General features: G+C 41.8%; 2 protein-coding genes across 4 annotated transcripts in view; both read right to left on the bottom strand.

Annotated features, from left to right (window-relative positions):
- Window positions 1-1,186: 1,186 nt before the first annotated feature.
- Window positions 1,187-2,222, bottom strand: LOC118512500 (apolipoprotein D-like). The gene is made up of 5 exons (XM_036057009.1): window positions 2,055-2,222; window positions 1,765-1,993; window positions 1,602-1,697; window positions 1,408-1,540; window positions 1,187-1,327 (listed from the first exon to the last, which is right to left on the bottom strand). Exons 1-5 carry the CDS (start codon window positions 2,172-2,174, stop codon window positions 1,297-1,299), a joined length of 609 nt encoding a protein of 202 aa, XP_035912902.1. The 5' UTR covers window positions 2,175-2,222; the 3' UTR covers window positions 1,187-1,296.
- A 3,594-nt stretch (window positions 2,223-5,816) lies between these two features.
- LOC118512501 (ubiquitin-conjugating enzyme E2Q-like protein CG4502) overlaps window positions 5,817-17,052 on the bottom strand; it is a 32,732-nt gene continuing 21,496 nt past the window's right edge. For 2 of the 3 annotated variants that reach the window (XM_036057011.1, XM_036057010.1), the window contains exons 2-5: window positions 8,580-9,588; window positions 8,144-8,285; window positions 7,688-8,037; window positions 5,817-6,851 (exon numbers count right to left, since the gene is read on the bottom strand). In XM_036057011.1, the coding sequence (XP_035912904.1) occupies window positions 6,767-6,851; window positions 7,688-8,037; window positions 8,144-8,285; window positions 8,580-8,968 (966 nt within the window). In that variant the 5' untranslated portion in view covers window positions 8,969-9,588 and the 3' untranslated portion in view covers window positions 5,817-6,766. Of the gene's footprint in view, window positions 6,852-7,687; window positions 8,038-8,143; window positions 8,286-8,579; window positions 9,589-10,261; window positions 10,344-17,052 lie in introns of all 3 variants that reach the window. The other variant, XM_036057012.1, reaches the window with a different exon arrangement.

Below are 17,052 nucleotides of genomic sequence, written 5' to 3' on the forward strand. Positions count from 1 at the left end.
GCTTCATACGGTTGCATATCGCGAACCGAGTGGAATGATTTATTCAAGCTAACATGCACGCCATTTTTTTTCGCTCCCAGTTCCTGGTTTTGTGCAACGGTTGCAAGTGCCGGGTGGAAAAACAGGCATACAGCACGAGTGTGTATGTGTGAGTATGGAGTTTATTAAATATTAGTGGCCTAGAGATGTTGAGCAGCTTGCAACGCGCAAGAAGCGTCCTGTGCTGTGCCTTCTGGAAATGGGGAGGAAAAAAAAGGTGCGATAATAGGAAGTAAGTAACAATAATTTGAAAGCTTAAGCGTTCCTTGCCGTGTATTCCGGCGGACGGACGGACGGATTTTTGGTACGAACGGTGTGAAGTGCGATTAGTAACTCATTAAAAAGGCATTTTCTTTTCCGGGGAAATTTGTGCAACATATCTTTCGGCTTGTGGATTTTGTTTTTTTTAGCTTGTACATCTCATTCAAATTTGAGCCCTTTTTCGCTGCAAATGTCTTCTTGGATTTTGTTTTATTCTTTCCCCAATTTTTGTGTTCGGTACTTGTATTCATTGGGGCGGTCCGGTGGCCGAGGCGATAACGGCGCCGGTCTTCACACGGCAGGGCCGGGGTTCAACTCCCATCCAGACCGCCTCCCCGTACGCAGGGCTGACTACTTTGCTACGGGTAAAATTAAGTCACAGAAAGCCAGAAATGGCAGGCCGAGACCTCTCGAGGTTGTAGTGCCAAGGAAGAAGAAGAAGAACTTGTATTCATTAATTTATTACTGGTATTATAAAGAACATATTTGTATAAATTGTGATAGATGTGATAGCGACGCCAGTGTTCACACGGCAGGATCGGGGTTCAAATTTCATCTGGCAGTCGTTCCGCCATAGTCAGGACTGACTAGTGACTTATTAGCGAGTCAGAAAAATCACATGGAGATTGACAGTTTATCTTTGATGCATATTCAAAAAGCAAAATACTTGAAATATTTTGTCCTTCAAGCATATATCACCATTAAATGATATGCCCTTCGCCCTTCACATATTTTCTATCACCATTAAAAGACACGTCCACTGTACCGAACGCTTTACGCCACTGTGCACCAACCGTGTAATGCGGATTGCATACTAGCGGGGGCTTAATTTGAATTTGAAATCATGTGTTTTGCCGCAACGAACGCTAGAATAGATTTTTAATTATTTTTTCTACACTTTAAAGTTATAAGTTGGAAACGAATAACTGTTTTTATTCACTTTTGGTAATAATTTTCATTTACTTATAGTTAAAACATTTTAGGCGTGACACTATTTTACAATAGACTGTGACGCTTGTTGTTGCATCTGTGGGAGGTTTAAAGCAGACAAAAAGACTTATTACACACACAAACAAAAGGAAAAATCAATTCCAACACCATCCTTACCCTTCGGCAAACTGTTCCGTAATGACGAGCTCATCATCAACGATTCCGTTCTGCTTCTTGAGCGTATCGATTGTTTTCCTCAGTTCGCCATCGTCCGGCAGGGATGGAGTGCGGGACAGTAGCCCGTAGGATTCTGTGGAGGAGAAAAATCAAACCATCAAATGTTATGTCACCATCGAAGGATCGTTCCTTACCGCGTGATCGTTCCTCGCCGATCGGTCGGCAGCTCCAGACAACCGCGTAATTCTCGTAATCCGTATCCAGCACCCAATAGTTAGATTCATCATTCGCTACTCAAAGGCGGAAAAGGTGAGATAAGTTATTGTTAGGCAGAAAACAAAGGTCATCACTACTCACGTGTTCCGTAGAACGACACGTTTAGCTTAGCCTCAAGGACCTGCGCTTCCGGATAGCTCAACAGGGCCACCCCGTCCACCGCGTACAGCAGTCCATCGGAGAGCCGGACGGCGGTATTAAACACCCGGATCGAACCGTCCTCATAGAGACTGTACTCGGCCGTTATGCAATCCGTGTTCTGCTCGAAGTTTGCCTCGTAGTGCTCGAGATCGTACCACAGACCGAGATACTGGAACGCATGCGTGAAGGGTGAATGTTTAGTTGGCAATCCGCACGGTTCAAACACTTACCTTCTCGACCTGGAAGTCTTGCACGACCGACACATCCGAACGGCACGGTCGCTCGAAGATCGTACCCTGGACCAGCGTGGCCAGGAAGAAGAGCGCACAGCACACCGATTGTTGCAACATTTTCACTCGCACTGTCGAACGCCCGTACTGTGTCGATGTTAACCCGCGAAAGCATCTCTTTTTATATCATTTGCATAGATAAGAAGAGTCGGTGGGTTTTTGGAAGACGAATCGAAGGTGATAAGAAGATTTTGTTCCAATCATTCGACCGGAAGCCACGTGTGACCATAGAGAGGAGGTTGAGGTGTTGCGAGGGCGAACGTTACATAAAATCAACAACAACCTTCCGTGTGGCCATCTTTATCTACTCACCCTCTGTGTGTGCCAAGGGTTCTTATCGATAGACGCCACGGTTTGGGGTTGGGTTGGGTTTGGGATCGCACCAACCGTGGGCATGGGTTGCTGTGTTTTCGTGACGCACGGTAGAATATGTGTTCGGTGTCATCGTATTTGTCCGTGCCTGTCCGACGTGAATCATGTCGTACTTCTCGGTCGAAAGCTATGTCGGGCAAGTGGTACGAGATCTAGCGCTATGACAGTTAGCTCGAGCTGAACTTTGACTGCGTTCAGATGCGCTACACGCTCAACGAAGTTCGTAAGCCAGAAATGGCAGGCATGACCTTATAGGTCGTTCGTTAAGCCAAAAAAGAAGAAGAAGTTTATAAATTAATAACAATTATTTACTTATAATTCCAATATGACGGCTTAACGCCGTATTATCAAATTAAAAAAATTAATGAAATAATTAATAACTACATAAATAACACAATTTATGAACGGAAAAAGGCACATGAAGCCCTCAAAGGCTTCAGCTTCATGATTTAATTGCAAAGGGTCTCAATCCCTTCTTCTTTTTCGTAGGCACTACAACCTCGAGAGGTCTTGTTATTACTGGCTTCCGGTGACTTGATTGTACCCGTTGCATGTCATGCATACGAGGAGGCGATTGGGATGGGATTAGAAACCCCATTCCTTTCTTCACAATTCCAGAAGTCACACAATCATTTAAACAGTTGTTAAAATCTTCCTTTATTACTACAGTCTTAGCACTGATAATATATTTTTTTTAAATAAGAATTTAATTTAAATAATTGATATGTTGGAATGGATCAAACTATTTGCGCCTAAAGCTAGGCAATACTCAACACAAAGAACATTTTGATCATTAGCGTTAAAATCAGATTATAATAAGCATTAGTATAATGCAAAAATCATATCCAAAAACTTTAAAAAATTGTAAGTAAATCTTAAAGTGAATCCCAGAATCAGAGTGAGAGATAAAGTGGAACAATAATAATTCTTGGAGCTTCTATGGAGCTGTTAGAGATAGCCGATTCGAAAGAAACCAAAACACAAAGTAATTTAATAAATTTTAATTTAATTTAATAAATTTTAAATAAACCCAGCTTTGAGAAAATTTCTTTAAAATATTTTTAAACAATTTCATGGTTAATCTTGGTATTTTTAAAACCATTTATAATCGGATGTTTCGAACATTTTCATGGACGAGTGTCAACATCCATATGTATCGGACTGTAACAGTATCGGGTCCGTAAACATAATTTAAAAATTTAACTATAATGCACTGATTTGGTCATTTCATTAATTTATCAATAAAATATATATTTTTAAATTTAAAAAAATTGCTGAAAGTTATATTTTTGACTTAAAACCCTTTTTGATCCGCAATATAAAAATGATGAAACCTGCTTAATTCGTTTTATATCTACTTTCGGAAATAAATAATGGATGACTTTCTCCCGAAACACAATAGCAAAACCCAGTGCTTGCGTCCGGTGATGTGATTCTACTCCAAAGAAAACACTGATTGAGATGTTGTTAGCGTGGTATCTCGACCACAATATCTAACAATGTCTGTAACATAATCAACCTTGTGTCTAGCCTGCAGCGAGGATATGCGAGATGCTTTGGAAAAATAAAATCTTCACCAAGCGCTCGCTGCCACATGTCAAACAAACTTTGCGATGGGCGCAAACGTTGCGTAGGAGATTTTTAACACCCACGCTGGCATTGCTGGCCATTGGCAGTAACAAAAGAGCATGCTGAGAAACTGTGCAAACAGTGGAAAAAAACGTGGTAACATTCACGATTGTAAGACTGAAATAGATTTCCAAAAAAAAGTCAAGTTTTATGTGCTAAATGATCGATGGAAGGAACAATCCCCAAGGTGGTCATTTGAATAATATTCAGACAAAAATAAATGCACATCCGATTTATCTTCGTACGATATGAAATTGTTCTTAAGCTTAGCACCTATTTCCCGTAGCTTGGTAAATGGAAGAATCACTAACTTGAATTCAAAATGTACACACTGTTCAAACTTGGTCTAGTATAACCGTGGTGAAAAGCGATGTGAAAACGTTACTAACGTTGCTTAAAGAACATGAAAACGAAACACGATACAAATCTGACATTGAAAAATCTTGCGTCTACCTGTACAACGAGCCGCATTCCTTCCACTACATGGTAAAATGAAGCTTATAGAAGGAGGAAGAATGAAAATTATGTCTTCCATGTACTGGCGAACCCGTAGCTTGTACGTAATTCGTGAAAATTAGGCATTCATTAAATACCACCCAGGCAAAACCGATCCTCCCATTTTCCTGCGATGCTGAGTATGCACCCGTACAGGCACGCTTTCCACTGGTACAATCCCCTTACGGTCCCAGCTTTTTTTTTTCTCGGAAAGATAGTGCACAATGTGTGTGCACCATACAAGCATGTTGGTTGGTGACTGAATTATGATGCGAGAATTAAACCATTTTCCAGGTAACATATTTTCCTGGAGCGCAAGCTCCATGCACTCGAAATTTCATAGAAAATCTTGCATTTGAGAGAACCCTTGTAGCTTGGATTCGAAGCGATTCGTCGTGGTGAAAAGACTGCTTGAAGGGCGAGCATAACGAGAAAAAGGATTTAACAGACCCGGAGCTTGTTCGTTTTCGTGCTCGGGGGGGTCTTTTTTCTTGGTTCAATACCTACTGACGTTACGTATCTAAATAGGTAAATTTCGCCGGTATAAAAAAGGGTTGTATGAACGGAGAAATACCGAGCCAATTGCAGCCGAGTCGCCTTTCTGCACTGGAAGATTGTTGGAGACAAATTTATGCTCGTAACGTAACGACTCGCTGCGGAACGAGGCGAAAACCGGAAATACTGGGAATTTACAGCAGTAGAGCTGTGAAATCTCTTCTGCAATTCGAAACGTTTGCAACGACCTGCGAAAGACTGCTGGGACCATATGCCACACGTACGGTGAGATTATTTCTCAACCGATGCAGCCTGGTAAGGAAGCGAACATTCGAAAAGAAAGCGTCATGCAACGGAATGAGCAGTAAGAGGATGAGTCCTTCCGATGTGGACGAGAATTTTATTCCCTCACAACTTATTACGCTTCGACGTGGGCTTGCTGTGGTGGGACAGCTGGGAAAACTGGTGCACATTTTGTGATATGCAATAATGTTGCAATCAGGCGAAACCGTGCCGTGCCGTCCCCATTTCCAATCGAATTATGCTAACAAAGGCAGCTGACAATGAGGTGTGACACACGGCGAGATGATTGTAAATTTAAATTAAGAAAGTAAAATAAGAATGTGAAATTGAACGAATAATTTCTTTCGATAACATCTTTTACGTTAAAGTAAAAACACTTATTTTGTCGATTTTTTCGAATACATCTCGTACCATTTAAAATATGCCGTTTATTTACAAAAATCTTATACCATTATACGTGTGGTGAACAATTTCATAAACAAAGCCACATTTTTTTTTCTCTTAGTTTAAAGTCGATTCCGCCGCGCTAAAGTCATCCAGCCACATAACACACAATACTAACTCATTCAATCACAAAAAGCGAAGAACGGGCTGTGTTCTGTAAAGGATCCGTTGCTGCTGCTGTTTGCATATGTGTATAGCACTAATACTTTGAGCACACGAGCCAGTAGTTGTTTGTCGTCGGTTTCACGTGCTTACCGTCAGAGTTTGGGAGGATGGGCGCAGCACGCGGTGTTGAGCACTCCAATTTGTTTACAATTTCCTGTTTCTAGGGCATATCTCGGTCGGTACGCTTGACACAGTTAAATACGTCCTGATCTGATTTTTCCGAACTAGTTTTATCTGCGTTTACGTTTTACTAATCTTTTGCTTTGTACATTGCTTCGGGAGGGAATAACGGTCTTTTGTTTGGAGGGGGGATTGGGCTTGTAAAATACGGACCCTACTGTCTCTCGAACGGAATCGGAAAAGCTCTGAAAACTTAACTTACTTTTTTGTATAACTCACTTTTCGATTACTTAGTTACTTATGGTAAGATATTCGGGATGTTGGCGTCATCGATATCTAAAGGGACAAAATTATCACCAGTGTTTTGATATAGGGATAGAATTTACGGCGATTCTATTCGGTCTGTTTTGCTCGTTTCTAAGCTTAAAGCATGGGTCAAGAGATGGAATTTGTTTAAGGAGTTGATGGAGCAATGTATGGGAGGTTTTAGGAGATCATCAGAAAAAACCGATACATTGAATTAGCTACGGGATGTACAAGGGTTTGTCACATGAAATGATACCGAGTTTCGGGAACTACACTGCCACGCGTTTCTCCTAATACATTTTCTTAAGGGGTAGCTTAGTGCTTTAACCATCGTTGAGGGCCGGCGTTACCCAACCATACTTTTCGTGCGTTTTCACCAGCGATCGGAAAGCTTCCTCGGCGGACCGTCTGTTTGGAGAGGGAAAGAAGATGAATATAGTTTATAAAATTATGAAATTGATTTTGAATTACTAAATCTTTGGTTAAAATGGTAAATGTCATAAAGAGTTCTAGATTTGTTATGAAATTTGGGCCTTATTCCAAGTTCTGGAGAAGGGTTATTGTCAAGTGGCTAGATATTTTCGGAAAGACTAGGGGATATCCAATCTTAATTATAGTTTTCTGGCATCAGAACAATTCTTGATCTTCTAAATGTGTTCTCCCAAATGTCTTCAATGTATCACATCACCAAAAAATTGGTACCAAGAATCTCCCTTTGACCAAAGAGAGCATCGACGTCTCCCTGATCTTCTGGAAGATTTATTCTACAGATTGTACAGAAGGTCTTACAGTTATAAATAAAACAAAGGATCGTCCAAGACCTCCTCAAGATTAAATCTTTCCTAGTCTGCTTTCCAAAACTCTTGATGAGGGTTTATGAAACCATTTATCCTCACTGATTGTATCGAGAGAGACGTATAATGTCAGGTTGCTCCTCGAGGCATGTGTTTCAAGTACATCTGTGTGCATAAGGCCTTCCAATCATACCATTTTTATCAAGCAGATTATACGTTGACGTATCTTCTGGAGTAGCTCTAAACGATGTTGCTTGACGATGTAAAGCCTAGCCCCCTTTTCATCTTGTGTCTAATGAAATTTCCATGTTTTAAGCTCCTACGCAATCTCCAAAATCTTTAATTTCATAGATAAAATGAAGCTTGAAAATCACCCCTGGCTCGAAATTATACTTAGTAAATTTAAACATCACGCAGTTCGAAAGCGAGTGATCGCCGAGTGACACTTACCGACTGAAATCCTTGGCCGATTTCGGTTTCCGCGACACGCGTCCCTGCCCCTTCACTAAGCTCGCCGCAAACTGCATCAGTATCGCTTCCACCGTGTAGGCACTCGCCCAACCGCGCGGCGTCAGCAGTTCCATACAGATCGCACCGCCCTCCATCACGAACCCCTTCTCGATCCGTGGCTCCACGACACGCATAAACGGTGGTGCGAACGGGAAATTTTCTGGAAACACCAGATGCAGCAGGATGAACGGTATGTTCAGCTCGACCAGATCTTCGGCCAACGGTGAGTCGGGATCGATCCGGAACAATCGGGCGTGCCACTCGTACAGATTATCGTTGATCAGCTCCACCTGGTGGAAGGCATTTGAAGGAGATATTTTTGTGGTAAATACATTCGGATGCGCACTCCGGATTGGAGTGTGAATTCCGATGCAGGGAATTATTATTTGTACTAACCGTAAAGCATGGATCCGTCCGGGAGTGTTGTAACCGTTCGATTTCCTTCAGCTCTTTCATGAGTCGCCTCGAACGGATGGTGGTGTCGAGGGGTTTGGAAGGAGGAACATTCACCATGGGAGTGGTAGTTGGGGCCACAACACTATAAATAGATGGAATAATGGAAGTTGTACCTTGTTGATATGAACCTTGTTAGACAAAATTATGAATTTGGAACCAAAGAATCCATCATCTTTTAACATTCGACAGGACTTCAGGATATCTGTTATTAATCTTGTGGATGTTTCAAGATCGATTTAAGTAAGACCAACACGATTCAATTCTTAGTATAATCATGGAAAAACATAAAGAAGGCAAAGATAAAAAAGCAAAATAAAACAACTCTCACAAACAAACATACTAAACTACTACAAGCGACCTTAAGCTAGCCACTCACCATCGTAATCGCCGCATGGGGCTATCGGTGGTAGCTTTACTGTTGCCACTGTTGCTCCCATTACTGCCACCGTTACCATTCGACACTGCGCTTCCGCACCCGTTCGTCCCGCTGCCCGCCACACCTCCCGCACTCGGCCCACCCGGTCCACTGGCGGCACTTGCTGCTGCCTGTCCGGTGTGAACCGTCCCCGCCGCAGACGAATGGTGCGGATGGTGGTGGTGGCCGTGGGGTAGGTGCAGGTGGTTCGAATCTGTAGCATCTGTCGGTCCCTGGACCGTGTGGGTGCCGTTACCATCCTTGTCCTTACTTTCCTTGCTCTTGCTTTCCGAGCTTTTGAAGAACTTCCTAATGGCGGCCGTTACTTTCTCCTTTGATCTGGACGACATTTTTCGTGCGACGACTTTTTCGGCCCCCGGAGTTTGGTGAACGGTTTTCGTCCGTTAGCGTTTTCTTTTATCTCCCCCTCCTCTCTAGCGTCTCAATTTTCTGTCGGTAGGCGTCGTTGTAATGCTACGGAGCAGTTCGACGTGCGGGCCCGTTTTCGCTGACGTGATGTTTGGATAGGGGGCGAGAAAATGGGCTGAAGCCGAAAGCCTGCCCACACCGGGACGTGACCGGCAAGATGAAAAGCGCTACCAGCGAGCAGGGGCAAAAACAGTCACCGCAAGACACAACGAAGCTTTACACTTTTCTTCTTTAAATGTTTCCTCAGCAGCTATGATGGCCGGTAAAAAGACGCCAAAGATCACCCGAACCGTTTGCGTGTGTTTGGCTCAGATCAAATATTGTTATAAACTTTTCGATTTTTCTTTTAGGGTGTAACGGTTTCGATCTTCGTGGGGCAGTTGAGCATCGAACTGAAGGAATCGTGCTTTCACTTCCTTCGACACTGGCACGGTTTGGAGCTTTTTGATTTGGTTATCTTTATTTCAACATTTCCCGCCGCCGCTCGTTCCTTCGTTGCTTCGAGCTTTCGTCACGGTGCTGCTTTTTTTTGCCGGATGTCCTGGTGAAGAGAAGACGTACCATAAAGTCCTACTGTCATGGATATTGATTTCACTTTAGAGTAAGGAAAGGATTGGAAAACATCAACCGACAAAGGTGCAAGACAAACAGAATGCTTATGTTTATGTTTTTCTCGATTCGGTTGGTTGCATGTGTGTCGTTTTATTCGCTTTTAGAAGGTTTCCTTTTGTGGTTAGTATTTTTACCATAAGAACCTGGCAGCTAAAGCGTCATTTCTGATAAAACAATAAAATAACGTGCATAGAGGTGAGCGGCCAGAAAGGGGCTTCGTCGTACAGGAGACTTTGGGAGGACTTTGTGGTAGAAGGTTTACTAAAAAACCTCACCAGCTGAAAGGTAGTTCAAGAATGAAACCTTAATGGAGGGACCTCATATTCTGGGTCATGGCGCTCCTTCCAAGAGGTCTCATAATCTAAGTTTTCACCATCAAGAGGCCTCACCTCTACGTCCAATGAGCCTCGTTTGCCAGGAGACCTCTACAGAGGCCCTTTCCAAAGAGCCTTGTATTGTAGACCAAAGGATCGTACAGTCTTCGAGACTCAAAAGGCATCACGAATCATTTTCAAAATATTTTCCTCTACAAGCCTCTTCAAAGTTGAAACTACCTCTGATAATATAAATTAGAAAAGGACTACAAAGACCCTCAAACCCACAAAGAGTAATAGAGACATCCGAGCCAGAGTATTGCATTTCTTCCATCGAAATAAATTTTTCCCGATTGCCGGATGAAAATGCCTGCAAATGAAAAGAGAAGAAAAAACAGGAAAATTTATTAGAACATATTTATTAGAATATTTGTAAACTATCATAAATCAATGGTGACTGTTCCTTTTCAACCAGTAGCCAAGCCAGTAGTAGCAAATTCCCTTCTTGCCAATTATCTTCTAACCATAACTCAACTAGCCCTGCTGCAATCATGCTAGGAAGGATTCCCGTATCCCGTGACGCAAAAGACAATGCCCAAGCCAAAGACAGGCGACCGAGAAGAGACCATTCCATTGGCGACCACTGACGTCGCTTCTGCCGTAAATTACGATTCCAATTAAGGCTTAATTCAATACATCTAAAGGTAGAGTAAATGTTGCAATCATAACGTGGATGGAACGTGGTATGCAAGCCTAGAATATATTATTCAGTGGCCACGTGACCCAGTTTGCGTGTGGCATCCGGGTCGGACGGTGGCGCTGTGGTACGGATGTTCCCTAGGCCTAGATTAAACATCAATTTAATCGGTTTTTGATTTAAATGAATAGTTGTAGAGATACCGTGTGGATTAGGTATTGAGATCGTGTGTGTGTGCGTCTGCAGTCTCTCGTTTGATGGAGGGTATGATTAGATTGTGATGTGGTTTTACATAAACATTATCGTACTGTGCTGTGGCTGATGGTTTTCATCCGTGATTTTAAGTGTCATGGTGATAGGGTAATTCTTATAAATTTATAAATCAATTATTTTGTTACGTTTGGCTTATGGAAACTATCTAATCCATATTATAGCATGATTCCCCCAGGAGACTTATTTATACGATCAATTACGATAAATATTTTCAATTGAAATACATTAAGAATCCTTTACTCAGCTCGTCAAGCTCGGAATTGAATTGTAAACAAAATTAATGCCCTAATATATGTCCTTCTAGTTCCCCACCGTGCGTGATTTACGGTGTGATAAAATTTATTTATAAAACAACAAACTACTCTTTAAGCGATCGCCAAGACACTTGCCCGTGACGGGAGCGGACAAATGCTGGCTCCCATTCGTACCGTGAGCGCGACAATGTGAAACTTTTTGCCGGATCATGATCACATTCATCACTCATCAGATTGACGTAGACAAATGCCGGCAAAACTTTATCCCAGCTCACAACCAAGCGAACCTAGTTGCAATGTTTTACCGTTTACCCTTAAAGTGTGTCCACAACAAAAAAGCAACAGCAGGGCACTGTGCAAGCCTGCAAGTATCGTTCCTGGGCAGGACCGGCTCCAGACCAAGCTGCCAGTTCTGCTAACGTTAGCAGAAACGCTGATGAACGTTATGTGGCAGCTGCAGTTGCTGCTGCGGATACGGGATGCGGCAAGAATAAAGCTATTTATGCAAAAACTAATAAACTGCAGGTAGCCATAGCTTCTGGAAAAAAGGAAGCAGGAGAAAACACAACCGGCGAATGGGAACGGCGCTCAAACACTAACTGAGCCGAACGAGAGCATGAAACACATCCTTCGCTCGGTTGTCGTTCATGTTTCATATCAAATTAGTGGGCTTCCCAGTGTCTGCCCCGGGACAAGGTTAACGAATGCGGTCAACCTTTGCGTCGCCACGGTGTAGACATTTTGGGATCGTTCTCTTTCCGTTGGAGTCACACACACACACACACAAAGAAAAAAAGTGTGCACTCAAATGTTTTTCGTTTGCAAATATACGTTCAAGCTGTTTGGTTTCTACTATTTATTCCGTCAACAAACGGCTCGTTTTTGTAAGGTTGGTTTTGAAGGGCTCGGTAAGCTTTGCGTGTTAGACACCACCAAAGAGAAACGATTTTTGACTTTCCGCTTTGCAGAGTCATAATAACAGCTTTAATATAAAATGATTAGAAACTTCCTTCACCATCATTATAGAAAGCTCCAAACACACGCACACACACAAATGGTAGACTCATCTCATTAGGGATTTTAATCGGACGCTTTAATATCCAATTTCGAAACAGATGCCCGTGCTAAACAGTGATAATGTGAAACTATTTTCTAACCATTAAGCACGCAACGCAGACCATCTGGGGATGTTTATCGAAGACGTTTAACGCAGCAGACAACAGCACCATGACCATTAAAGGTTTGTGTTTAAGGTTAGGCAGGCAGAAACAGAAGGCAAGATCGGCGATTCAGATGGATCGGCTGGCTGCCGGCAGGGTCAGAATTGCCATTTTTATTGCTCAATTTAGTGTTTCATTGGGCATGTTTATCTTTTCGCATTTGAAAACACGATAAAGTGAAAGTCCCGGTGGGCGTGAAAGCAAACTGGACGAACGATTAGCTTTTGATGCGCGTGGCATTATGGGAGATTATGGTTTAGCATTAATTTTTCAACTGTCATTTAAAGTTTTGTAAGAATGTTTTGGGGGAAAATCGATTACTTTAGAGAAAATTTTAGATTTTTTTGTAAGAAAATGTAAGGTAGTACTGTTTACTAAATGAGTTTTATTTAGTATAATATACTACTGTGCTTAGGTGATCATTTATGAAGGGCTAGCAGCTCATGGTTTGTGTGCACTTTCCAGTATTGCTCAAGTCATTTAGATGTTGTAAAAATCAATTCTTACAAAAAATATGGGAAGTGAGTACAATTTTACTGAAAAAATAAAAAAATACCACTAAATCCCATTAAATATAAAAAATAATAAAATAATTTTATATAAAGAAGGTTTAAATGCTCCAAAACTAGATAAAAACTGGAACAAAATAGAACCAATATAAGCTTACATCGCCGTTACATTAAAATCAACAAATCGACTAACCGGATTAAAAACAAACAAAGTAAAAACAGAGGATTTGTCATCTCCACTAGAAAACTTTAACCAATTTCCATTAGCAAATAAAATCACACACACTCACACAAACACCATCATCACATTCTCATTCGTATGATACAACTGTGATTCAATCCTGTGACATTTGCAGCAGCTTTATGCATGTCAGTGCAGCGGGAGGGATGACCCGTAAATTTAACTTTTTTGTTTTTGCTGCTGTACCACCATAAAAGCCTAGCTGTTCGCTGTCTAGCGTTTTCGCTGCTCACGCTTTTTCCATTTCCTCCCCTCCCTGTACCTGTGTTTGCTTTATGGGGTTTGATGCTGTGTTCATCTCGTTACAAAAAGCAAAAAAAAAACGCTCGCGAATATGGAACAAACCTTAAAAAATTGATTCAGACACTCGAAAGAAACGAGACACTCGACAGCTAATGGAAACCATCCATCATGGAACTTATACACCCGTGGGTGGAATGGGCAATGGCTGCAGCTGAAATAGGGCGCACAAACACACGCGCGTTTGCTTACTCAACGCATACGCAAAGGTCAGAAAGGAGTAGACAGTCTAATATCGCACGATGTGAGGACGATGGACAAATAAAAACAGGATTGCACCTAACGGGCGCTAGTGCAGGAACAAAGCAACAAAGCGTGCACCGTACAACATAGTGCATGGCGATTTTTTTCACGGTTTTCCTTTATCGCATGCACCCGATCAAGCTCAATTGAATGTGAGCATTGGTGCTTTTTTTTTCGAGCGCGCGTCTGTGCTAAGGAAAAGAGGCTAGGGCCATACCATTCAGTAGATCGATGACGTGAAGAATAATGGCAGCCGCTTCAACGCGGTTTATTGTGTAGCGAAAGGCTAAAGGAGCGCTTGTCTTCCTCGAAGGAAATTGGTACGGTTCGCCTGCTTTGAAAAGCTTTGTCAACGAGCCTCAATTCACGTGGCTGGGATGGTTGGTGGGGGTGCGCGTGCTGCCTGTCAATAGTGATGTAATAAATATTTAGATTAATGACTGCAGCTATACACTTGTACACAAGTGCCTTCGGTGTGTTGGGGACGATACAGCAAAACTTTATGCTTCATAAAATAAATCATTCCAGTCTGGGGAAGGGCGCACTTAAAAACGGTCACATGTGTGTGTGCGTGTTCTTGTTCGCGTCTATTGTTGTAGCGTATGTCGAAAATTGATTTAATGATCAGATATGCTACACAAACGCTATCACAAAAATGCTACAAACTGAAAGAAATGTGCTCAAATTTGCATATGAATGCCAAATAACGTCAAATCAGCTCAGACACACACGCGCAATAAAAAATGGAATGAAAAATGCACTTAATTATTCATCACTTTTATGTGGTGAATCTGTGGTTAGGAACAGTTTGTATAGTTTATGCCCTCGAAAGCATTGTCAGTGGCAGTATTTGTGGCTGCTTCAATTATTAGTGTTGGTGTGTTTTGTGGTTTTCTTTTAAATGGGTATATTTTTTACCTCATAATGAGATATTTTATATTGGATCAGTAGATGGACAAAGAAGAGTTGTCGAAATTCTCTCGTAAAGGTTGTCAAATAGTTCGTGAATTTAAATAATTACAGTCTTATGTCTTGTTTTATATTTTCATATATTTTAATATTGTCAAGGGCGAGGAATTGAAATAAATAATTTGATCTTCCAATAAGTTTTGACTGTGAGCGAAAAAGTATAGTATTTAGGAACGGTGTATCAATTGTTTAGGAAATTCATTCTTACGTCCATATTATCAGTCATAATCGCAAACATTTTTCTTTGTTACGTGACTGTCAACATTGATTGACAGAAATTGATGCAGAAATCAAAGCTTTACCGAAAGCTCACCTTTTAATCATGAGCCTCGGATTCAGTTGTCGGAGCATTAGTCTAAATATTTAATATTCAGAAATATTTCTTGGATATGAAAGACATCTTCTTCTTCTTCTTAGGCACTACAACCTCTAGAGGTCTCGGCCTGCCATTTCTGGCTTTCTGTGACTTAATTTTACCCGTAGTAAAGTAGTCAGCCTTACGTACGGGGAGGTGGTCTGGATGGGATTTGAACCCCGGTCCTGCCGTGTGAAGACCGGCGCCGCTGTAGCCCCGGCCACCGGACCGCCCCCATAGTTAGATATGAAAGATATGAAAGACATAGTTATCCAAAAATTCCGTCTGTGTTAAAGACGAAGCTGGCTGAGTAATTCTTCGAATAGATTTCCAACCAACCTCAGCAAACACAATAAAAAAAATTCGGTCAAAACTCTGTCAGTTATCAAAAAGCCATAAAAAATATGACTGGATGAACAATAAGAAGAGATAAAAATATAAAGATTTAAACCTATTCCATATCGATGGAGACGCCTGGTCGTTTTTGATACTCTGTGAAATTAATTTATTATCACTTACTTCATTATCAGTAAATATGAAACCATAATATAAAATTGGTGATTGATAAACTTCATGTTTTGTATACAATAAGGACTTTTCTTTTTTTTTTTTTTGGCAAAAGTTAAATAAATTTGGTTAAAAAGTTAGTTAAATTGGAGATAAAGTTTTCCACGATTGATTTTTGAATCTTCTGTTTATTTACACCGGATATTTACTTTCAAGTTCAAGTGACTTTAGTAAAACACAATCTTAGCAGAAAAAAATCTTTTTGAGCTGACAAAACGCATAGAGTCAGTTTTACAACCCGTTTCCGGTTTCCAAACGTTCCATCGCCCACCATCATGCGCTCACGTTTACGGAGCACTTAATCATTGTCATCGTGTCTATCTACGACAGGCGTCTATCAAGAAAATCTATCATTTCACACATACACACCCATTGTGCGGCCCATCCCTTACAGTGCCTTCTTATCGTGCTGGATCGATGGGGTTGAATGATTTTCCGAGCGAATTTTACGCACAGTTTCGTGCGTTCTGTTTCGCCCGTGTGTGTGTGTGTGTAGATGCGTAGGCTTTCCCGCGTAGGCTCCATTCTCATGACCCATTTATCGCTGAATGGTGAAAAACCGGTCGGTGCCTTTTGGTAGCCATCCGGCCCGCATCTACTTATGATCTGTCAAGGCCGTGTAACGTGATTTATTTTGGGAAACATTTCATGAATTCATGTATAAGCCAACGCTCGCACGCACGCCAACCGAGCCCCAGTACACCGTCAAGCTCTGCATCGCAAATAAATGTGCGACTACGAGATCTGCCAATTCTGCCCCATTTAGCGTTCCTTTCACTGAGACAGAAAAGCAACTAAAATGGGGAAATAACAAAAAAAGAACAAGTGGAGCAAAAAGTACCCGAAAAAGCGTGGTGCGTGTGTTTGTTGGTTTTTCCTTTCGCTTTCCTGGTACCATTTTGAATGGAACGCTTCGGAACGCCTTTTCCATCCGGACGATCCATCAACGATCAATGAATTTAGAACACTCGAGCGGACGTGAGTGTGTGTGTTTGTTTCTATGGGTGTATGTGTGTGGGGTGGTATATTTTAGGATCAGCTCGATGTACGAGGGCGATAGAGAAAAATTCCGCCCCGAAAAAGAAGCTCTCGACGATTCGTAACCTCACCTGATATGGGCGGAAGTGCCACGTTTCAAGTTTTCCTATCTATCCGCCGGATCGGAACGATGGAACAGACTGGCGCAGCTGGGGTGGACAGGGAGCCTTGTTGGATTACGACAAGCCTATATTGATTGGATTTTCAAATCGAAATGAAATTCTTTTGAAAATGCCACCCGACTCGCTCCTTACGAAGCCCGGCAGACCCATGGCTCGTCAGTATATTTGTTTGTTTGTTCGAGTGAATCCAATAAAACGGACGACCACATATAAAACTGTGTACACGCGGCCGTGAATTCCGGATGCCGGATTTGCTTCCGGTGGAGGTGGTCTCACTTTAAGCCCAGTTTT

The sequence above is a fragment of the Anopheles stephensi genome, chromosome 3, assembly GCF_013141755.1.
Source record: "Anopheles stephensi strain Indian chromosome 3, UCI_ANSTEP_V1.0, whole genome shotgun sequence".
Taxonomy (NCBI): Eukaryota; Metazoa; Arthropoda; class Insecta; order Diptera; family Culicidae; genus Anopheles; species Anopheles stephensi.